This window comes from Denticeps clupeoides, chromosome 3, assembly GCF_900700375.1.
Source record: "Denticeps clupeoides chromosome 3, fDenClu1.1, whole genome shotgun sequence".
Lineage (NCBI taxonomy): Eukaryota > Metazoa > Chordata > Actinopteri > Clupeiformes > Denticipitidae > Denticeps > Denticeps clupeoides.
The window spans coordinates 28,374,862-28,399,475 of record NC_041709.1 but is presented as its reverse complement, the minus strand read 5'-3'; the positions used below and the strand labels follow the sequence as shown (position 1 = coordinate 28,399,475).

The 24,614-nt window shown below is 38.9% G+C and overlaps 1 protein-coding gene across 6 annotated transcripts; it reads left to right on the top strand.

Annotated features, from left to right (window-relative positions):
- Positions 1-780: 780 nt before the first annotated feature.
- Positions 781-24,412, top strand: slc8a1a (solute carrier family 8 member 1a). Of its 6 annotated transcripts, none has more exons than XM_028972631.1 (11): positions 781-1,216; positions 3,034-4,880; positions 12,318-12,421; positions 13,135-13,155; positions 14,207-14,224; positions 14,334-14,348; positions 16,159-16,227; positions 16,605-16,732; positions 18,943-19,042; positions 20,885-21,163; positions 21,265-24,412. In XM_028972631.1, exons 2-11 carry the CDS (start codon positions 3,079-3,081, stop codon positions 21,639-21,641), a joined length of 2,913 nt encoding a protein of 970 aa, XP_028828464.1. In that variant the 5' UTR covers positions 781-1,216; positions 3,034-3,078; the 3' UTR covers positions 21,642-24,412. The 6 variants fall into 6 exon arrangements, with proteins under 6 accessions (XP_028828464.1, XP_028828470.1, XP_028828466.1 ...); XM_028972637.1 differs by lacking the exon at positions 12,318-12,421 and adding an exon at positions 11,901-12,007; XM_028972633.1 differs by lacking the exon at positions 13,135-13,155.
- The last annotated feature ends 202 nt before the right edge of the window (positions 24,413-24,614 follow it).

Below are 24,614 nucleotides of genomic sequence, written 5' to 3'. Positions count from 1 at the left end.
CTGTCCTAATCATTTTTTTTGTATCAGTGCTTCACTGGAGAGCTGTCAATTATAAACACCAGAGTGCATGTGCTGTCCCTTATCTCACCCTTCTGGAACCCCCTGAACTTTGCCAACACCATACTTTTATTATTTATAAGACAACTTGCTGCCACATATTAGCTGTTTAGTTTAGTATTAAGAACAGTGACAATAAAATACAATGCCCAATGACTGATGTCTGAGAGGTTAGTTCTATTGACATGAGTACAAAAACTAGGCAAAATATTAACAAAAAATTCCAATATAATTTTTTACAACACTGGTAGTAGCCTATAGACAACATACTTGCCTATGAACCAGGGGGACTGTCCCTTTAACTACTCATTGTAAATTGCTCTAGAAAAGGGCATCTACTAAATGGCATAAATGGAAATCTTATCATAGTATGAAATGTTGAGCGTGGATTGGCCCCTCTGTTTAGTCACATGACAAAGGTCTAAGATTCATAAATGCTGGAACAGTCCTGGGAGTCTCACACAGACTTTGTGATTATATGGGTTAAAGTCAAACTTTATTGCCTTCAGAAATGTGGAAATGTGTAAAGTTAATATCACCCTTTGTTCACCCTTGAACCAAAAGGCAATCATTGTGTGCTTCTGTAATATATCACCATAAGATCATTTACATAATAAATGAATGTTTCTCGAAGAAAATGATTACACCTTTAAAAAAAAATTAAAGTCAATGTTCACCCTCTGCCCGAAAGTTCCTAAGATCCTTTGTAGCCATGGAATCAACCCAATTAATTCACAGTCCAGGACCACGTTGCCTCCCCTTTTCGTGGTCCAGAGGAAGTTGGAAAAATATATGGGCCATTTATTCTGTGCCATTACCCTTGATGGATAAAAAAAAAGACATGTTAACCGATAGAGGACATTCTCCACTTATCATTAGCATGTCAGCAACAAGGGGTGTTCTGCCAGATAGGAAGGGCTCTTTTTCCAAAGAGACAGCAAGCTACTTGCCGAACCTCCCTCCACAGCGCCATGTAAGGAAATGTAGCTGGGCGCACAGGAACGATAAGCAGCAACCCAACTATGCTGTCCATGTTTAGAGACACTCTCCTCGTCCCTTTGCCTCAGAAACAATGTGCGTTTCTGTTAAATTTAGAGAGGTTATCAAGCACTCTCCCGTTCTCTAGGCAGTTGCTAGTTGTTCTGCTGGGACCACAGAGGTGAGTGCTGCTCCTTGATGCTTGTGTGTACACTGTCCTGTAATATCAGATCCACGTAGTATTGTAAATGATGCTTGGAGTGCAGTTATATTCTGTGCAATTATGCTGTGACAAAATGATTTCGGGTATTGCTTTTGTAGACATGGACAACAGCAAACTTTTATAAGCTTCATATGAATTATAGGTAAATAGCAAAAAGGGAAAGAGTACAAGTATATATTTAGGAACAGACAGCCTTGTCTACATTGACAAAATTAAAAGAGATTAAAAAAACATGCAAATGTAAAATATATAGAAAATGTACATGCCCTATGTGATACATAAGATTATGTTAAGATTGTGTTGTTTAGGTGATTTTGTGATGCCTAAAAATTAAATGCCACTAGTGTCTGACGGTTTTTGTCTTTTTCCAACTGTTAGGCCTGAATAATTAAAACTAATTTTATTTTTACCTATGGATTGTGCTTTTTGTATTAATAATAAAATGCATGTGTCAGCCATAACATTACGTTTGTGGCAGCCCACAATGACTGCATCCATTATCTGTCTTTTAATGATCTTCCAGCCCTAGTAAGGTTAGGTTGGAGTGAAAACATTCGGGACTGTGCTCCAGTACTCGAATGCATTTGTGTCAGGCATGGACTGTTACTGCAGTAATCACTTTCACAAGTTCCACTAACAATGTTAGATGCTGAAACATGATTCATTTAAGGTTTGTTCACCACTGGCAGACTTTTAAATGTCAAAGTGGATACCTGGAGAATTTTTTTGTCATTAAAAAAGAAGAAGTAATTGATAAACATGCTCTTACAAAGCTGTGAAGGATTCAGCCTATGAGCAAACTGTAATTGGCACTTTTTTACAGGAATGAAATATCTTGTTGTTATTTAAATACAGATCAATTATATGATACAAATGATCCCATACAAATCAATATCACACTGACTATCAGATAGAATACAGTTTTAAAAAGAAAGCTAGTCTGAAAGTTAATAATTTTGTCTATGCTTTCAGCATCTAAACAATGACACGAAATGTATTTTGCATTTCCACATAAATATTAGGCAGCATGTTTTAAAAAATGGAGTAGAAGTGGAGTAAACTGAATCCTCCCTTCTCTGCTGAGGAATAGAAAAAAATGGAAAAATGTGAAAATATCCTTGTTGTACATTGTGAGGACGGAATCCAGACGTCTCTTCAAGTGCACAGCAGTGTTGTATAGGCACGTCTCTGCCAGTCACTTTGTACCTGTAGTCTTTGGGCAGATGACATTTCCGCAGTCCGGGTAAACGTGTTTGAGGACATGCCGCATGTTTTATGGCATAAAAAGTCTCGGCCTAAAATAAGAGGCATGTCAGGGTTTTTTAAGCAGATACACAGGCAATGGCAGAGATTTCAATGAGTTATAATGTGGCATTTCTGTTTCATATTAACAGTTATTTTTAGTGTCAGGTGTCGTCGTCTGTATACTGGGCTGAATGGCAAAATGGAGCAAACTTTGCATAGTGAATTCACTTGAATATATTAAACCAACAGGACCATTCTTTTGCTGTTGTCAGTGTTTTTACAAAAAGTGCCTATGTTATCCTTATGATACATAACAGGGCGCAATGTTTGTGACTATTTTATCATGTCACATTTCCTTTTCTCTGCACTTTCCAGAATATGACTAATAGTTTGAGTATACCTACATAATTTTGAAAGGTAAAACATGGCAGCCAATTAGCAAATAAAATGATTTTACTGCATTACAAATTTGAATGATTTATTTGTGTGTGCATACATTTTCTAAATAAAATTCTCTCTCACATATGCAGGGAAACTGAACGTCAAGAACGTAACAGAAACAACTGAATGTCAAGATGGGACTGTTAGGGACTTCATCTTTTTGGTCTATTATACTCTATTTTGGGGTCTTTTTGACGGTTTCCCTAGAGATCCAGCAGGCCTCAGCAGGCAGCACAATCCAAAATCATGGACAAAGCAATGTGACCCAAGGCTGCTCAGGCAGCTATGGGTGCAAAGAAGGAGTTATACTGCCCATATGGAAACCTGTGAATCCATCATTTGCAGACAAATTTGCACGAGCAACTGTTTATTTTGTAGCTTTGTCTTACATGTTCCTGGGGGTTTCCATCATTGCTGATCGCTTCATGGCATCTATTGAAGTCATTACTTCACAGGAGAAGGAAATCACCATCAAGAAGCCAAATGGCGAAACCACCACCACCACTGTGCACATCTGGAATGAAACTGTGTCCAACCTGACCCTTATGGCTCTGGGTTCATCTGCACCAGAAATTCTTTTATCTGTAGTTGAGGTCTGCGGACACAACTTTCATGCGGGCGAGTTGGGTCCCAATACAATCGTGGGAAGTGCAGCCTTCAACATGTTTGTCATAATTGGCCTGTGTGTGTCCGTCATCCCTGAAGGTGATCATCGTAAGGTTAAACATCTGCGAGTCTTTTTTGTCACCGCCTTCTGGAGTATTTTTGCCTATATCTGGCTGTACTTGATCTTGGCCGTTTTCTCTCCTGGCATAGTGGAGGTATGGGAAGGCCTGCTCACACTCTTCTTCTTCCCTCTGTGCGTGCTGTTTGCTTGGGTGGCAGACCGCAGGCTCCTCTTCTACAAGTACGTATATAAGCGCTACCGGGTTGGCAAGCAGAGGGGCATGATAATTGAGACTGAGGGTGAGCCAGAACTGCAGTCAAAAACCAACATTGAAATGGATGGACAAATTATCAATTCCCATGGAGAGGAATTCCTGGAAGGGACACTTGACCTTGAGGAAAAGGAATTAGACGAGGAGGAGGTTAGAAGGGAAATGGCAAGGATCCTTAAGGAGCTGAAACAGAAGCATCCTGACAAGGAGATGGAGCAGCTGATTGAGCTGGCCAACTACCAGGTCCTCAGCCAGCAGCAGAAGAGTCGTGCCTTCTATCGATGTCAAGCAACAAGACTCATAACAGGTTCAGGAAATATTCTAAAGAAACATGCGGCTGACCAGGCCAGGAGGGCCATTGGTGTATACGAGATGCGTTCTGAGAACTCAGAAAATGATCGATCGTCCAAAATCTTCTTTGACCCAGGCTCATATCAGTGCCTGGAGAACTGTGGTACAGTGGCACTTAATGTGGTGCGACGTGGTGGTGACCTCACCAGCACTGTATCAGTGGACTACCGCACTGAGGATGGCACAGCCAATGCTGGGTCTGATTATCAATTTACAGAGGGCGTTATTGTTTTCAAACCAGGAGAGATGGAAAAGGAGATTCACATAGAAATCATTGATGATGACATCTTCGAAGAAGATGAGAACTTCCTTGTTCACCTCACCAACGTGAAGGTGTTATCTGAGGGGTCAGGTGTCATCACACAACCAGGAAATAATCATGTGGATGCCCTGGTCTGCCTTGGCATACCCTCCACAGCCACTGTGACTATATTTGATGATGATCATGCTGGAATTTTTACGTTTGAGGAACCAGTAGTGTATATTAGTGAAAGCATAGGCACCATGGAGGTGAAGGTAATCCGTACCTCAGGGGCACGTGGTATGGTGGTCATCCCCTACAAGACCATAGAGGGAACTGCCAAAGGAGGCGGTGAGGATTTTGAAGACACACATGGAATCCTGGAGTTCCAGAACGATGAGATTGTGTAAGTAAATGTGTAATTTTATTTTTGGTGGAACTGTTTCATAGTGGTTTCTCTAGTGACTTCTAATGTGCTGAATCATGCTTTTACATTATACATAAACACAGTAGTTGTAACCTTCACCTCTTCAATGAGGTCTTCGGTGCATCCAGTCACATTGGTCATGTTTAGTCATTGGAGTTGATTTTAATATCTTTGAATTTATTTGAGTTATCTTAGAGTTATCTTTGGTTTTGAGTTAGTAACAACCTGGCCAAAATAAATTCATTTTTGTTGGTTCTTCTCTTCTCAATTTCTGCTAAAGATCAGCACTTGCTTTTCCTTTTTAATGTCACCACTAAGCTTTCAGAACCTGTTGCTGAAATATCTGAAATACTGTGACTTTATTTTGGGGCTCTGTATCATTATAATATTAGCATTAGGGATTGACAGATCATTGTCCTGTTTGATTATTATTGGCTGATATTAGGCATTTTTATTTTAACATTAGCCACTATTTAAAAAAATTGTAACTCAGCTGCCATTTCTTATTACAAAATTTTCTGATTGGCAATATTCATAAAAATAATTGCCAATCAATGGTGAAGAGAGAGACATGAGACATGAGACTGGACCTGGAAAATCTGGCAGGATTTTTATTATGCAAATGCATGGTGTTCTGCAACTTCAGTGTGTAGAGCAATAACATCAGCTGCTTTACCTTGAAAACCTTTGCCTTTCCTGCTCTTCATGCTGCATACTTTGTGTGTGTGTAGTGTGAGTTACAGCAGGGCTGAAAAACCAATTTTGGTCTATCTCTAATATGCATGATTTTTGACTAATTATTATATGAAGAGAACTTTCAGAAAAAAAGAATTGTAGGTCAGTCAGAAAGTAATCATGGATATTATTTCATATAGGCAGCACATAAAAGTATCACAAATCGGTGCAGGGCTGGGAAGAAGGGCGCAACAGTGCGACTAACAGAACACAGGATTTATGGACCTCAAAATTACACAGTAACTAGGTGAACAAAGAGATACTGTAGTGTTAAAAACATCAGTGACCAGATGTGGACATGTCAACAGGATACATACAACAATACATAAATAATGTCAGTTTTGATGTTGTGCCCATGACAGTTTCACACAAAAAATAAGAAATAGATAATAATCCTTTACTAGACCCACAACTGGGAAATTTGAAATTTTTGTAATGGTGATGGGAGGTGTATGTTAATGCACGGTTGGCTGAGATATTTTAATGAAGTCAGTGTAAGGCTTCGTTTTTTATTCTTAATAAGACATAGTGCTTAGGTTTTTCGGAAGCACATCTAGATGCATCACTCAAAGTCTGTAAATTAATAAGAACTGCTAAAATCTTAATTTAACCTAATTCAAGAATTTGCCAATTTTAGGTTATTGGTTCTACTCTTTCTGAATGAGCAGAAATGTTTGTAACCTTCAGACAGTACAGGCCAAAAGTTTGGACACACCTTCTCATTCAATATGTGTTTTCTTTATTTTCATGATCATTTACATTGGTAGATTCTCACTGAAGGCATCAAAACTACGAATGAACAAAAACGGTGAAAAACTTGTTTTATATTCTAGTTTCTTCAAAATAGCCACCCTTTGCTCTGATTACTGCTTTGCACACTCTTGGCATTCTCTCAATGAGCTTCAAGAGGTCGTCACCTGAAATGGTTTTCCAACAGTCTTGAAGGATTTCCCAGAGGTGTTTAGCACTTGTTGGCCCCTTTGCCTTCACTCTGCGGTCCAGCTCACCCCAAACCATCTCAATTGGGTTCAGGTCCGGTGGCTGTGGAGGCCAGGTCTCCACTTTTTGTACAAGTACATAACTCTGCATGTGTTCATTCATAGTTTTGATGCCTTCAGTGAGAAGCTACCAATGTATATGGTCAGGAAAATAAAGAAAAAACATTGAATGAGAAAGTGTGTCCAAACCTTTGACCTGTACTGTATATTCTTATAAACGGAGCATTATGAATTAACCAAGTATGGTCAGATGGACTGTGTCACCGTCAGTTCTAAGAGATTTCATCACTTGTGCCTTTCATCACTTGTGAGGGCTTATTTATTGTAATTAAAATAAACATTTACTCTCAGCCAGCTTGAAATGGAAAAGGGTCTGCTATGAAAAGCAGATACATTTATACAGTCACAAAAAGTATTGCTTTGAAGTAACCCTAAATCGGGTTTAGGCTAGCTTGGCATGGCTTTCCTGTTTCCTTATATAGACCAGTTTGTAGTGAGAGAGATTAATGTTTTTAATCTGTCTGATGGATAATGTATGCTTCTGCACTTAGTTGTGTTGTGAGCCATGACAAATTATGTCCACTGTGGGATATTCACATGCACAACTATAATACCTGTTCATTTGCATGATATAATTCACCAGATTCAGACAACATGTTCACTTGAAGTCGTATTCCAAGTGGTATTGTAATGTGATCATCAATATTTTTTACAGATCATAATGTTATGGCTGATCAGTGTTCTTTTATTGTACAGATTTGCATTTTAAAATGCAAAGAAATAAATAAGTGGACTAATAAATTGAATTCAATTTAATTAATACTTTTTAAAAGCATTTTAAAGAATGTTCCTTTTATTATTTGTGTTTCCTTTTTACCACCTACATTCACCCCTTCAACACCGCTGTCAAGTTTCTTACATTCTTGAACATATGAAGCCAGTTGAAATATTTTATAAATAGTTTTTTTAGTGTTTCTCTGTACATACACCCACATGAGAATCAACGTCACAACAATACATTTAACAGAATGGAGGCACATGCACCACAAAGTGTAGGCCCATCCTAAACACAACAGACAGAGACCTCACAGTCAACCACCACACCACCACACAGCCCAGAACATAATGGGAGAAGAGACAGGTCAAATCAATCAATCCACTTAGTGTCAATGGGTTTTGTGACCTTGGTGTTATGCAAAGCATCAATGCACGCCAGAGGTTGATTTGCTCCAATTGAAGGGAAATTGATGGATTTGTTAAATAAACAAATAAATAATGTCATGATGGGCACAACAAAACGGAAAAAAAGGAAAAATACAAATGGCATTACATTGGCAGTTTTGTGGTTAAGGAAGCGGCCCCGTAATCAGAAGGTTGCCGGATTGAATCCTGATCCGCAAGGTGCCACTGAGTAAAGCACCATTCCCACACACTGCTCCCTGGGTGCCTGTCACGGCTGACAATTGCTCACTCAGGGTAATGGGTTAAATGCTGAGGACACATTTCACACATTTGTGTGCACCGTGTGCTGTGCTGCTGTGTTCAATGACAATCCCTTGACTTTCATTTCATTAGTCAGAATTCACTTTCGGTGATTCAGTTTACCAATTACCAATTGTTCAATAGTTCAAGGATAAATCACTCCTTTAAAATAATGTTAACTGTGAACTCATTGTAGATGTCTTGTAGACAGAGAAAGCAACACTAGAGAAAGCATCAATATTTTGAGAGGGTGAAAGACCGCTTTCTGACCACTACCCTAATTTGTTTTTAATCGACTCATTCCAACATACCCTGGTCCACATAAACTTTGCCACATAATTGATGTGGTTGTGAATAATTTTGCATCAGTATCATCTAGCCTTCCTGGGGTTACTGCCGACAGAGATGTTGACTTCATCACATCTTTTTTTTTTTATTGAATTTGATTTAGTCCCTTTGTGTACTGTGCCAATGATCACTATTTTTAACTACTTTCATGTGAATGCAATTGGTTTGCATTGTATTGTTTCATTTCCTGCTTCAACCAACACTGTTGACGACCACATTTTAAATCTGAAGCATATATGTCGGATTTACAAGGTTTGTGGACAGACGTCCCAAAGGGGTCCCTAACCTATCCAAGCTAATAGATATTTTTCCAAAAACAATTTCAAACCAAAAGTCTAGATACAGCATAAACTTTACTGTGTTCTAGACACATCTTTAACAGGATGGGACAATGGCCGCATGTCTCACGGGGGAACTTGGAGAGGTGAGGAGTGAATATTGAGTTATATGTCAATCTCAAGCTTTAAAAGTGTTTAAAAGTGAGCATAGTTCTATAAAATTTGATGTTGATGTTTTGTGAAGTTCACTTTTTTGTACACTTCATGATCATAACATTCGACTAGTATTTTGGCATCTGCACCTACACCTGGGGGCACAGTGAACAATGGCACTGACAACTCTTCATACCATTACCCCGGTAAGAAGGTGCTGTTTTAAATCCAAGTGTGCACCTTGGATAAATAGTAATGTTAACACTTGTAGGCAGGTAGGGTGTAAATGGAAGGACAGACTGCAGATATCTTTCAAGAATCAAGCTACTTTAGTAGTTGTAGCAATGGCTGACAAAGGTGGCGGATTAATTTCTTTCAGTTCATTCACATGTATTTTATCTTTTTCTAATTAGATTTATTTTCCAGATGAATTTAACATCAGTAGGTCTGGTCTAAGTCATAGCGGCTTAGCCTGACCAAGAGCTAAGATAAACAGTTGTTGGCAAGGCCAACACCGTCTTCTTCTCTCACACTTGGTCTCGCACATTCAGGGCACTGCTCCAGGCCTCTCATTGTTCTCCATATTTGGTCAGAGTTGCCATGGTGTACCAACGATGTTTAAATCAGACTGGGAGGTTCTTGATTTGAACTTAAGTGGTGTGTTGGTTGAGTAATGGGACAACCTTCTGTAAATATAGACATGGTTTACAATTTTACATTTACATTAGGTGGTATCATGAATGTGCACCTTATGAGTTTAAACTAGCCACAGTGATTATGCTCACATATTATGCCCTTTGAAATCATTCTACAATGTATGTAATGGATGTACAATCTACACTGGATGTAGTATAAATTCAACAGACCTTACACATTGCACATATATTTGGAAATCCAGATTATTATATTTCTCTGGGTTGGGAAGGTTGTGGGTTTGAATCCCGAACCGCAGAGGTTCCACTGAGGTCCATTTCATCAGGTGCCCGAGCGCTCGTCATGGCTGCCCACTGATCACTAAGGTGATGGTTAAATGCAGCGGACACATTTCTTTGTGTCACACTGTGTTGTGCCGAGACAATCACTTCACTTTCACTATATTTCAATTAGAGAATTCGGTTACTGTTACAGCATTGTCCGTGCCCAACTGGTGGCGCCATATCTCTGTTTTGCTGTTGTTCTAGCCCTTTATTTATCCTTAGTATTCATTTTTAACCGCTTGTGCCCCTAATTTCAGACATGCCTGTGTGTATTTTGGTTTTTGCCATCGTGCTGTTTTTTTCTGTCTTCATTAAAACACATAATCTTGTGCAATTGTGCCCCGTGCATTTACTTGGCCATGACAGGATAGGCGACCATTAGAAGAGGTGCAGCCGACAGTTACTCACCCGAGAGGCTCGGCCAACTGGAGTCTGATGACAACGAAGCCAAAGGGTAGATTTATAATTACACCTGTAAAACCTGGTTTCCAGGGGAGATACAGGGAGAGGGGACACTAATTTCCCAGGCCTCTGAATTTTGCAGATGACACCACAGTCGTTGAACTGATTCAAGATAAGTCTGCATATTGGCCGGAAGTGGCTGCTGCTTTGAGCTATACACACTCAGATCTTAGGAGATGACAGCAGACACTCCTCACCAATTATAGCATCCTTGTGTGTAGTGTGCATGAAAGTTTCTACATTTTCTACATTTCTTTCTACATAAACATGTCCCAAAAATCATTATGTCCTTCCTAGTTTACACTATAAAACCAACCTATAGACTCTACCCAATAAAGTTGAGATAACAATTTTCACACATTTTGTTTAGCAATTTATATGAAAAATAATTTAGTAAACAGTATCTTACATTTAATTTAATAAATACTCATTTACATTTACATTACATTTACAGCATTTATCAGACGCCCTTATCCAGAGCAACTTACAATCAGTATTTACAGGGACAGTCTCCCTGGAGCAACTTAGGGTTAAGTGTCTTGCTTATGGGACACAATGGTAGTAAGTAGGATTTGAACCCGGGTCTTCTGGTTCATAGGTGTTACCCACTAGGCTACTACAACCCTATACTCAAAGAAATACCTAAACAAATTAGGTAAATTCTAACTAACACGTATTAGTAAATTATGAAACTAACAACTTGAGATTTTATTTATTACAGATTTGTTAAACCTGCGATACCAATGATTTCTTTTTTGAAAAATTCAGGTTGGTATAGTCCGATATTGACTTGATACTGATACTTTATTCAAAGACCAAATGGGACTGGAAAGATGGACCATAAAGTTGTGTGTCCTGTTTGTCTATTCATACATTGGTGTGTCAGACAGGAGCACACGTAATTATCACCACAATCCCTGCGCTTTCACACAGTCATCAAGCCAACTAGCAATCATCCAAACGTCAATGGAAGTATTTGCTCTTACGCTTTAAAAATTGGGTAGTGTTGGTATGATTTAGCTCACTGACTAATATAATTAAGCATATTTTACTCAACTTCAATGGATCATATTTAGCAACCTTCAGAATGTTTTTACTGTGTGTTTTCTGTTGTGAATTAAATATTGTCTGAAGGGGTTTGAAAGTCTTTTAGTTTTCATTTAATTTCAATTTTAGGAATGCCACATCTTTTGTTATACATCAGTACACTACTTTATGTTGTTTTGTCATTTTTATTAACTGTGTTTTGTGTATTATGTATATCTTTCCCAAAAATATGATTCTTATTCAAAGAGTACTAACACAATACAAATAGCCTATGGATACAAACTAGTATGTGCTTTGGCCCTTTATCCCGTAGAGCTAGATACCATTCTGGAATATTCTTTTTTGCTGTAAATGCTAACATTGTTTGCAGCTATTTAGATTAAGGAGAAATTGTGTTTCTTTATTAGAATAGTTTAGAATCTATGTATTTGCACCATGCCATGCTGTGAATGCGGAGCTAATTCACTTGCTTTTCTTTTCACGCTTCTTTCTGCAAACCTCTCTATTTCTCTTTTTCAGTAAAACTATTAAAATCAATATAATCGACGATGAGGAATATGAGAAGAACAAGAACTTCTTCCTGGAGATTGGAGATCCCCAAATTGTGGAGATGAGTGAGAGGAAAGGTGGGACATCCTTCACCTTCCCACCATCTCATTCTCCCCAAGCCTTTCCTCTCACCTCTTCTACCACTAACAGCACTGCATCACTTATAAGCTGCAGGAGTAAGAATAATGCTTGAACTCTCCATCCATACCCAATCACTGAAAAGCATCAAGCCTTCCAAACACCCAATTAGTAATGTAGCTCTGCTCTTAATGCTGACAGAATGTGTAAGTGCTGGTTTTGACTAAACTAAACAAATGAGGAGGTACTAGTCATCCCTCCACCAGGTTCCCATGTCACACATTTTGTGATTTTTTTTTGTTCCTACAGGAAGATCATAACAATAAGAATACTTGACCATGAAGAATATAACAAAAAGGCCAACTTCTTCATAGAGCTACAGGAACCACAGTGGAAAAGGCCACGATGGACAGGTGTGGGAGTGCAGATGAGTTGAACATCTGACTCTTAACTTCCTCTCTCTTCTTGAATGGCCTTTTGTTACATTCTTCCACTGCTTCTTGCTGTTATTCCTATAGCTCTCTTGAACTCGAAACTTTTAAAAGTTCTTCCTTGCTACTTTTACTTTACTGTCAGGCAAAAATTGTATATTAGAGCAGTTGCAACAATGATCTGAATTAGCTCTTAAACTAGAGCTTATTGTCAGTATTTGGAGAAATATATGTGTGTCTCTGTGAAAGCATGCTAAAATCCAGAATATATCCTCCAGTTACATCTGTATGTCTCATGGATCTCTGTTTTTCAGTCTTTTCCACTTCCTTAAACACATTTTTGGTGCCAAATTGGTTCCAAGAAGTGTATTTCTTGTTGGCTTTGTTATTGATTTTACTCTGATTTCATGTGTTAGGCAAGGAAGTGAAAAGTCTAGGAAAAATATAAAGAACAAGAGATATTCAGAAGTACCACAGTCTAACCCTGAATTAACCCTGTGAGAAGTAATTTTGTGGTTCCTTTTTCACTTTAATATCCCAGTACCCTCACAGCCTGTGATTACACTTTATAATACTGTAGATTCCATTTCTGAATTAAGTTGGTATAGTCTGTATTATGTGGTTAGTGTCTTTTCTTTTCCATGCATTTACTCTGTTTATTTGTTGCTTTTTCCATTTCATTTTTTCTCTGTCAGCTGTGTTACTGCATGAGTGTGGTAAGATGTTTCTTTGTCTGCTTGCCCAATCACTGAGAATCTCACATTCTGTCCTTTGCAATTCATCAGTATAAATTTATTTGGCCTTAAAATTTACAGTGTCACCAAAAAGTATTCACTCCCTTTTCATTTTTCCACATTGTATTTTATTTCAGCCCTAGTCTAAAATAGACTTGAGAATAGTTCTCTTTTTACATATTACCAGGATGAATCACAGGGCCACAAAGTCACAGATTCAAACCCCACTTACTACCATTGACACTCCAGGAGTCTTGCCCTTTAACTTCTCAGTCTTGGCCCCTCGGTGGTGGAATGAACTTCCACTTGAGGTCAGAACAGGCTCAGTCACTGAGCACTTTCAAACGGCAGCTCAAGACCTTCCTCTTTAGAGAATATTTTGATTAACTTGTAACCTTCTTATTGTCTGACTTATGTATATAAACTACAACAGAGTGAATAAAAAGATTGTATTCATCGTTGAGGGTCCATTTGAACCAGAATTGATCACTTCATTGATGCTAACATGGAAGCACATTGTAAGTCGCTCTGGATAAGGGCGTCTGCCAAATGCCTTAAATGTAAATGTAAATGTAAACTTCTGATTGTAAGTTGCTTTGGGCATCTGATAAAATGCTGTAAATGTATATGTAAGTGCAAAATTATTATTAATTTTATTTAAAAAAATTAAAACACAACAAGTACATATGTAATCACACCATTTGCAATAACACTCCAAATTAAGCTGAGGTGAATCTGACTTTCAGGACCATTCCTATATCTGGTCAAACTGGATAATAGGGGAAGAATTGCCTTAGCCAGAGAGAACTCAATAGTCACTAATGCAGAAATGGGAGAAGAATACAGAAGGTCTACAGAAAGAATAGGTGAAGGGGTGTGAATACTCTGGTGGTACAGGATTTCATCAAAAAATAAATTATTGTAGGATGCAACCCTTACAACAAACACAACACAATGTCTACAGACAATTTTTCTACCAGTTGAAATTAAATACATGTATAATGAAGGGGCCTGTTTTGCATTATGATTTTAGGTGGATTCGTGAAGACAGGTATGCTACAGTTTGTTTTACCAATTAATGCATTGCTAACCTGCTTAACTAATCATTTTTGATTATGCCCGGGTCAGTGTTTCACTTTTTATGTTTTGCTTTTCAATAGATAAACAGCTGTATGGTAAGAACTTACATTTAGACTTTCATTTAGACCGATTATGAATACACTAACCATTTTTGTGTAGTTGATAGTGGCTAGAAAAAGTATGTGAACCCATAAAATGGCATGAATCGATCATAACATTTAGTCAGAGCTTTGTCTAATTCAAGGATATAATGTGCCTTAAATAATAACACAACATCTAAAATTAAATGACATTTTTTTTTACCTCAACCAGGCGCTTCCTGTAGACAGAAAGCTGTAGAGCTGGACAGACATGTAAACAAGCAACAACATAAGAGTTGTTGTCACATTCCTGTCTAGACGGTTAAGGGACGCATGACAGAACAACAGGTAGTTACAGGAAGTTATAGGAACCTAGGAACTAAAACACACACACAACAGAGGGTGCAAATATAGTGTGTTTATTTGCAGGGAATACAGCACAGTCATGATACATATAACAGGGACAATAAACAAACACTAACAGGAGGACACCAGACACACAAGCGGGAGAATATTTACAACAGGAGTACACAAACTCTACAACTCCAGCTACACAGCCTTCCCACAACACCACTCGCCTCCACACTCCAAACTCGTCCAGGGCACTCAGGCCATGTCTGTAGGGCAGGGACCTCCTTATATTGGCCTAAAAGGAACCAAGTACACGAAAAAACACACACACCTTTTGACCCTCCCTCAGACAACCACAGAAACAAACCGGTCAAACAAACATAGAGACGTAATAACGCTATAAATCCATGATATTCAAAAGGGTTCACATAATTGTTGTTGCCACTCTATATGCATGGTATGTATTGGAGCTCACCTTGCACTTGCACTTAAAATTGTCATGGCGATGGCAGGAACAGGAGAGAGCAGGAAGGACACATTCACACAACTTTGACTGGACCAGGCATTTACTTACAACAGCGCAAAACATACAAGTCATACCACAAACTTTCACATACAATGACAACGATGACAACACATAATGGAATGTCACACTGGCCCACCCCTTCGGAGTCAGGCCTTGACAAAAATATGTCCAGAAAGTTAACAGCATTATTAATTCAACATAAATATCCAAGTCTTTGTTTTACAGCTTTAACTGAACTATCATTATTTTACATATGCAGTTGTTTCTACTCTCAGTAAAAGCTGATTGTCACGGGTGGGTTGGACATGGCAATGAAGGAGGACGCATTCGCACAATTTCACAGGACAGGGGTTTAATACAAACTACACACGAGACAGGGGAACATAAACACGCAATGACCCGACGGCGAACAGACACGAACAGGATAGTTTTGTACAATTATATAATAATGCAACAGGAGAACACGATCAGGGAACATTACACAGGACAAACATGAAACTCCGGTCCGGACTCGGATCCGGGTGTAACCCCTGCCGGTCCGGATCATGACACTGATCAATATTTTGATGTCACAATTAATGAACAACAACACCAGATATTGCTACATCTGTCAGAACAAATATATGTTTATTCCATGTAGTATATGTAATATCTCCACTTTACGTGTGTTTGTAATAATGATAGTCGATGTGAAACTTGCTTTTGCCTCTTGTGCCTTTAGTCTCCCTGTCTCTGTCCGAATTATAATTATTTCCATGTTTGTCTAGTTACCCCACTTGTATATGCTCCCCATTATGTCACGTCAATGTCACTCATCTGTGTTGTTTTCAGTCACCTTTGGAGAGTCATATTTCTGTTTAGGTCAGAGGCTGACAGACAATAACAAATAACCTTCATAGGAGGAATAAAATTGCCTTCTGATCAGTAACATGCCTCTGATGTCATCAGGCCGGGACGTCTATAGGAAAGTGCAAGGTCGAGGCAATCCAATCCCCTTTACTGCTATCAACATTTCAGGTATTTATCACAGTCCTTCTTTATTTTTGTCCTTTCAGTGACATTTTAATTTTCCCTTATTAAATTATTGTTCTTATGTATAAGTGGACTAAATTAAAAGCATGTAGTACCAGCTACATCACATTACTTCATAATAAACATGGATTAGTGGGATATGAGGGTTTTCGGAAATTACAATAATCATGTACCTTCAAGTGTGATTCATATCATTTGCATTTAATTTGCTTATATATTTTTAAAGTGACAGTCTCTGTGGTATTATGACGAATGAATTATGTGATCAGCCTGTTAAATGGCTAGTGTATTAGTATGCGAGGCATATTGCTTGCAAAACAGATCATCACGCTTTTCCTACTCCTTTTATCTACATCTCTCAGAGGATGGGGATGATAAGGGCCTATCAAAAAAAGAGAAAGATGAGCGCCGGATTGCAGAGATGGGCCGTCCCATGCTCGGGGAGCACTCCAAACTGGAAGCGATCATTGAGGAATCCTATGAGTTTAAGGTAACACAGAATCAGTTCTTTTCATGGTTGCCTGCTCCAGTCTGATAATGAAGGACACATTTGCACAACTTCTACCTGCACAACTTCTACCTTTTTTACTCTCCTCCTCTCTCCCCATATAATTCTGTTGTTTTTTCTGTTCTTCCTATACCCCCTGTCTTCCTGACCTGTCCAATCCCTGTAATGAGATGTTTGTGTTAATGGATAGTTGGGTTCTCTGGTAGTTGTGACTAGTCACCTGGAATACTGCAACAGCAATAAAGGGTCTATCATCATCATCAAACATTAGGGGAGTTCACTGTAATTTCACCCTGCAATGCCAGTCCATGACAGTAACCCCCTTTTCAAGTCATGACTCCTGGCATGCCTAATTCACCAACCATATGCCTCGATCCTGGATACTGTAAAAACAATGAAGACCGTGTGGTGTGGGAGAAGAGAATAGAGTGTGTAGAAAAAACTCTTTCTCCCTCCACACAAAGCACTGTATTCAACCACTCCAATTTGATGTTACCTGGCAGAAAGAGGCATGGCACAGTAGAGGTTAAAAATGAACAGTTTCTAATTTATTAACACCAGTAAATAATTATTGTAGTTACATGTGAATACTGAATGTAAAAAGGTACCAAGGTTACAGAGAAAATAAAAATGAGAAGAAAGAGTAAAGAGGGAGAAGAGAAAGAGAGGGGGAGAGAAAGACTCAGAGAGCCCTTTTTCCACATGTGAGCAGACTTTTATACCCCTGGCCTACAGGAAGTTGTCACTGGCCTACAGGAAGTTGTCACTGACCAATCAGAACCTGTTGTTTCTGATGTCACGCCCCGGTGCCTCCCATTTGGGGAAGACAAAGAGGGTGGGCGGTCCTGACGGCTGATACTTCACACGTAACCGTCAGACAAAAGACATGTAAAACAGAGGTGTCGAATCTTCACGCACAACCATCGACACAGGAATGTCACACTTCCCCATGCAGACATCTGTTATGCAAGGCAAAAGCAGGCTCCTGTGATGTCCATTCTTACAATAGTATGGACCCAGGCCAAAGCTAGACTTTGTTTGGGGACTGGGCACCACGCCTCCACTCCACAGCTGATCGCTCCTCGAGGCATGATTCCCAGCATGCCTACCTCCAAAACGAAGAGAGTGGCATCACCTTGATCTCAGCTGACATGGTCTCAGGCTATAACATGACTCATGGGGGGCCGAAGTCACGCCCATGGTGCCGAAGGTATTCGGCCAGAAGCTACAGGGCCCTGGATTGGTATGGACCCGTTGCCACTTGCCTACGAGCTGCCCAGGTGTCTAATGGGAGGCACACAGGGAAGCTCTATCAGGGACTGACTCCCTGATAGTGTGTCGCTGTCTTGGCATGTATTAATGTTTGCATTTACATTTACAGCATTTACCAGACGCTCTTATCCAGAGTGACTTACAATCAGTAGTTACAGGGACAGTCCCCCCTTGGAGACACTCAGGGTGCTCAGGGACACAATGGTAGTAAGTGGCGTTTGAACCTGGGTCTTCTGGTTCATAGGCCAGTGTGTTACCCACTAGGCCACTACCACCATTTTGTGCTTTGCCTTTGCTGCATGAACTGAGTATTGTGATAAGCTCTGTCCACCACATTGTCATGACAGTCCTTCCAGTTAAATGTGGGAAGGATGATCCTCATATGCTCATCCGATCTGATGTCCATTAAGGCATCAGAGCGGCAGGAATTGTCAAACCACATGGATGGTTTGCTTTCTTCTTTTTTTACAGTTATTCAGTTTAGAGACTATTCAGCCTTCAAAAGTAATCAAGCATCTACAAAATATTGTAAAGAGTCAGGATTTGGTGTGGCTTGGCAGGATAACAACAGAACAGAATTGGATTCCAGGAGACAGGGTTTTAAATTAAAACAACACGCAGCATACAGGACGTGGTAAACATACAACTGACCCGACGTGGACTAGATGACATGAGGCAGTATTTATACACAGAACGTTAGGTGCAGACAATCGGGAAATATGGACAGCATGAAACTCCTGACTGTCGCACAGAACCGGAACAACACCCCCCATAGTCACAATCATCACAGTGAGGTATATTACTAGATGTTGCAGGCATCGGTTGTGTCTAGTGCATGGTGGGAAAAAAAATGTCTTTATTATTGATGAATACACTCCGGAATCACTGTGTTAATTTCTTTCTTTTCATTTTCTTGACAGAGCACTGTAGATAAACTAATCAAGAAAACCAACCTTGCCCTCCTAGTTGGCACAAACAGCTGGAGGGATCAGTTTATAGAGGCCATCACTGTAAACTCTGGTAAGATTAATTCTCCATGATATAATTTAGTTTGTGTGTATTGTTCTTCAATAGTGTTGTGAATTACAGTTCTGCTGAAAAGTGCACATGCGCTGATCATGGATATGAATTAATGTTGGTCTTTTTAGAGATTTCTTTGAACTGTTGCTTGTACAATGATAATCATAATTACAAATTCTGCACATAGGGCCAAAACTCATACAGGCTCAAATGTATACATGCAACAAAGAATTTTTGAAGGTTCCTTGGCAGCTCTACAAACTTTCAATAGGACTGAGGTCCATCAGCTTCTAAACATACCTAAACATACCATATTTTAAATTACTAGTCTATTGGTTTTACTCATTGTAGGCACTGGGTGAGTTGGTTTTTCAGGTGTGAATGCACTTCAAAAAGAGGCATGCCATGTTTTAATGAGAATACACAATAAGTGTGATAGCATTAGTGTGATATATAACATGTCAATTCAATTCATTCAAAAATATGCCATGATCTCAAGATAATGTAAAAAAAACAAGATAAGATTGCATGTCTTTAATGGACTTACATACTACACAGTTCAGCTGCATGTAAATTCATAAACCACATAGATGTATGACACTTCCTGTGAAATATAGGAGAAGCATTGTCAGGACAAATGAACAAAATGATTTGCCCTATTCATAACCACCATAAATGGCCTTATGCTTCAGTTTACACCCTACAAAAAGTTCTTAATCCTCATTTGGTGGGATGATGGGTATTCATTATATATGCACATGAAAGTGAAGTGATTGTCATTGTGATTCACAGCACACGGTGCACACAACGAAATGTGTCCTCTGCTTTTAACTCTTCACCCTTTGTGAGCAGTGGGCAGCCATGAGAGATGCCCGGGGAGCAGTGTGTGGGGACAGTGCTTTGCTCAGTGGCACATGGCGGATACATTCGGACAGTTTAAGCCGTTGTCTGTAGTCACTTTGTTTTTGCTTGGTTTTCTCTTTACCAATTACACTCCCCCCTGGTGTCACACACTGACTCTGCGTCTCAGCCATTTCAGACCCTCCCTCAATATGCTTGTTCAATTTGTAAATATGACATGATTACTTTTATTTTGTTCAGTAAAATTTGTATTAAAATTTGTATTACATATACATATCCTTGATGGGTTACTGTCCAAGAGGCAGCATGTAGAATTATAATTACAAATGTCCAAAATCTGAACCCTGTGGCTCACCACATTTAATTCTGGTTTGTTCAGAGTAATTATTTAGTCTGACAACAATGACAACTGGCAACAGAAGAACCAGCCACAGGAAATAATCCATACTGATCCTCAACGCTGGAGTTAGCCCACTGCTGTATAGTCTGCTGAACACTCATGACTCTGTGGTGAAGCATGGTGAAGATGATTTACATCAACAGCAATAAGTAGAGAGGACAGTACATCCACTACAGATGACACCCCTCAAACATGGACTCTCATGTACGTAATTAATATAAAATATAGGATAAAATTACATTGTATATAAACCAGTAAGGTATCTCTTTCAAAATGAATAAACAACAAGCTTGTCATTGTACGCCCATTTAATAATGCACCACAGACTTCAGATGGGATATTTGTTGGTCAAAACACAGTGTCATTTCAAAGCCTGTGTCAATTTCCATTAAACTGAACATTTTACCTCCTGTGGTTTGGAAAATTACATAAAATATCTGAATTCCCAGTGCACTTTGCAGGGAGCTACAAGGCTCTCGGAATGCACCCACTAAGATTACACCACCACATACAGGAAATAATGTTAATGTTAGTCCCCATTTTTTGTTGGATAATACATTTTACCCTTCTCTGTTGTCTAGGGGATGACAATGACGATGATGATGACAATGGGGAGGAGAAGCTCCCTTCCTGCTTTGACTATGTCATGCACTTCCTCACCATCTTCTGGAAACTTCTGTTTGCCTTTGTGCCACCAACTGACTACTGGAATGGTTGGGCATGCTTCATTGTGTCCATCTGCATGATCGGCCTCCTTACAGCATTCATTGGTGACCTGGCTTCACACTTTGGCTGTACCATTGGCCTTAAAGACTCTGTGACTGCTGTGGTGTTTGTGGCCCTGGGAACTTCTGTACCAGGTAGTGTGACATTATCACAATTATTTCAATTTTATATTTCCCAATGTGTATTGATAAGTAACGACAGCTAATTTCTTTCCCTTTTTTTCATTGTTTGTCAGACACATTTGCCAGTAAAGTAGCAGCCATTCAGGACCAGTATGCTGATGCCTCAATTGGCAATGTGACAGGTAGCAATGGCGTCAATGTGTTTTTGGGCATCGGAGTGGCCTGGTCAATTGCAGCCATCTACCATCAGTACAAGGGAGACTACTTCCGCGTAGAACCTGGCACTCTGGCATTCTCGGTCACACTTTTTACAGTCTTTGCCTTCATTTGCATTGCTGTGCTGATGTACAGACGTCGCCCTGAGATTGGTGGTGAACTGGGTGGCCCAAGGACTCCTAAAATGCTCACCACCATGCTGTTTTTCAGCTTATGGCTCATGTACATTGTCTTCTCTTCTCTGGAGGCTTACTGCATCATTCAGGCCTTCTAGAAATAGAACCACTATAGGAAAAATATTCTAAAAATATAATTACTGAACTAGAAATTAATTCAGGAAAACAGCTATTAAATGAAGATGTCGGAAATAGCGTCTGTGGAGGTTATTTTAAAAGATTCAAATTTAGTGAGCATAAATCAGTGTTACAGTCTACCGATTCTCCTGATAAAGACATATTGGTTGAGGTTTTGACTAGAATGAAATAATAGTCTGAGACAGGAAAACGTTTCATAGATGTACTAGGACATTTTGCACAGTTTAGTAGTGATCTATACTAATGCCTGAGTAACCTCGTCATAAGCAAGAAAAAATTCCTATATATAGATATGAGCATTAAGAAAAATGATTTCTGTTCTCTGTTTGTCAACAGTATATTAATATCTGCCAAGAGTCAGCATGAGTGAAGTTTTTATGAGTGCATTTTTTTAGAATATATTGAATTGCTTCCTTGAACAAACGTAATTCTGATGCTTGATTGGGAGTGAGGAGTTTTCGTATCCTTTTTCTGCCATTTGACTGAACTATTTATGAACTGAAACATGCTCATGCTATTTTCTTAAAATGAAATCTTGTTCTTTTGTACTATATACACTTCAATATGGAACTAATTATGTGACACTTCTTGGGTGAAGCTGAGTTATTAAATCCAATTGCAATTACTTGTACATCTCTAATTAGAATATCATGCTGTTTGTTTTTGTAATGAAACACCTTCATATGCTCAATCTATGTTATTTCATTACTCATTACTATTGTGTATTATTACTATCAAAAAACATCACAATATACAATTTCCCAATTTAGAATAAAGAGAACCTCAGCAAATGGTCCACATTCAGTATTATCAAATTTGAAGTATTTTGTGGCATTTTCTTTTCCTCAGGACCAACAGGTTTTTTCTCTGTTTGGAAAAAGGTTGGTCAACTACGTCCTGATGCCTTTATCTATGTGTACATGAAAAATGTGGAAGCATTATTATTTTTAAAACATATTTATTCATCTCGTTTGAACTAATTTCAGTTATGATGAAAAAAAAAAATGAAACGTGCCTCTACAAGACCAGTATACCGGATTTCAGGATTTTAAATGGTCATCAGTGTATTTTTTACTCTAATATATGTGCAGACTGCAGGTCACCAAATATTATGAATAGTCAGATTCTCCCTTTTTGTACAGCCATGACAGACGGGGATCGGTGTGTGGGGACGGTGCTCAGTGACACCTCGGCGGTTCGGGATTTGATCCCGCAACCTTCCGATTACCTGGTCCACTTCTTTACCTGCAAGGCCACCACTGCCACTGCCGTATACCACCGTAAACCACCACACACTAAAAGGACTAGTCTGTTTGCCTGTGTGAACTAGTAATACTTCGTGTTGCGAGCCTCAACCTGATTTTTTGTTGATTTCATAAACCTATTTAGTACGTTGAGCCTTCCTCTTGTGACACAGATCTCCTCCTGTGTCATTGGATGCATGGCAGACACACCATGGACTTTAATGGTGGCAACATCTTTCACATCCCACTCCCAATGCTGAACAGCAATTCTGCCAAAAAAACTTGAAAGCCAAAACACAATTACATTTTTCATGTTTCAGATGATATAGTTACTAAGAATCAAACTGGAGTTAAACAGAGAAGTAAGGAGTAGACCGCATCTTGTACTCAATGTTGCTGGACTGATATTTTGGGGAAAATTCCTTGTCAGGAAAAGATATTACAGAAACCAATTTTTAGTATGTTCAGTAGTCACAGCAGAAAAATTACACAAAATGGTTCAGTTCTGAGATTGTTGAGAATTGGCAATACCGACCTGTCAGTCAATATTTGGTTGAGGCTGAAGGGTTGACATTTACATAAATTACAAAATTGACAAAAACATAATATGCTTATGTCCTTTATACTGTAACTTGATTTGAATGCAGTGTAGGTTTGCTCCTTTCTAGAAAGGCACTCTTATAATGAATTCCAAATTCTATGAGGAAAACAGAATTAATGGATGAAGACATATACCAATCAAAATGTAATGACCAGTGACAGCTTGATTATTACATTACAGTGATGCCTGGCAGTGGGTGGAATATATTAGGCAGCAAACAACTGTTTATTCAGAAAATGTAATGCCTTGGATAGCTGGACCGCTAGGTCAGAGAATCTCCATTTCATATGGGATGTTTCTGTCCTGGAAATTACCTGCAAAAAGTGGGCCAAAGATCGAAAAAGAACTGAATCAGTGACATGGGTTATCAAGGTTCATATATACATCTGGGGAGTGCAGCCTGGCCATATTGATCCAGTAGAAGAGGTACTGTACCTGAAATTGCTGAAAAGGTTAATGGATTAGCATCAGAGTAATGGAAGAATGTGTAAAAATGGTTCATGTATGAGTTTGAGGTATTGACTTGTCTCCAATTTGATGTGATATGCTGGAGTTACAAGTGCAATTCATGGAAGCATCATCTCATAATTTACAGGACGTAAAGAATCTGATGGTTTAATGCCAGTTACCACAACTTTCAAATATGTCAAGAGGAGGACATAATCAATATGAGGGAGGCGGTGATAATGTTATGACTGGACTCTGTTTCCTTCCTTACATTAGCATTTTACTGTAGTGATTTAATGAAATACCATCTCTTTTCAAAAGAAGGGAAGCTGATGATTTGGACTTATGTGCATGATAATTGTGTCCCCTTCATCATTTCAGTAAAATGTATACACTGTAGAAACAGCTGTACCTGTAATAAATATTTTGTTGTTTTTCAGATGTTGCAATCGTCATATGTACATAATGTTTTTGGAAAATTTCCTGTGTAGCATTTAGTTTTAGCATAGTAGTTTTTTTTGCAGTCTACACAAATTTGAACCTACTAAATCCATGATTAGGTACCCAAATAAAGCATTTGGAACATTGTCTGAAAAACAGAGAAATACAATTATTTTGTTGTTCCAGAAGGCCTTACATAT

Coding starts and splice junctions, on each gene's coding strand:
- slc8a1a (XM_028972637.1), top strand. CDS start 3,079: ATGGGACTGTTAGGGACTTCATCTTTTTGGTCTATTATACTCTATTTT. Junction 16,228..16,604: donor TACTGCTATCAACATTTCAG/GTATTTATCACA, acceptor TACATCTCTCAG/AGGATGGGGATGATAAGGGC. Junction 21,164..21,264: donor CCTGGGAACTTCTGTACCAG/GTAGTGTGACAT, acceptor ATTGTTTGTCAG/ACACATTTGCCAGTAAAGTA.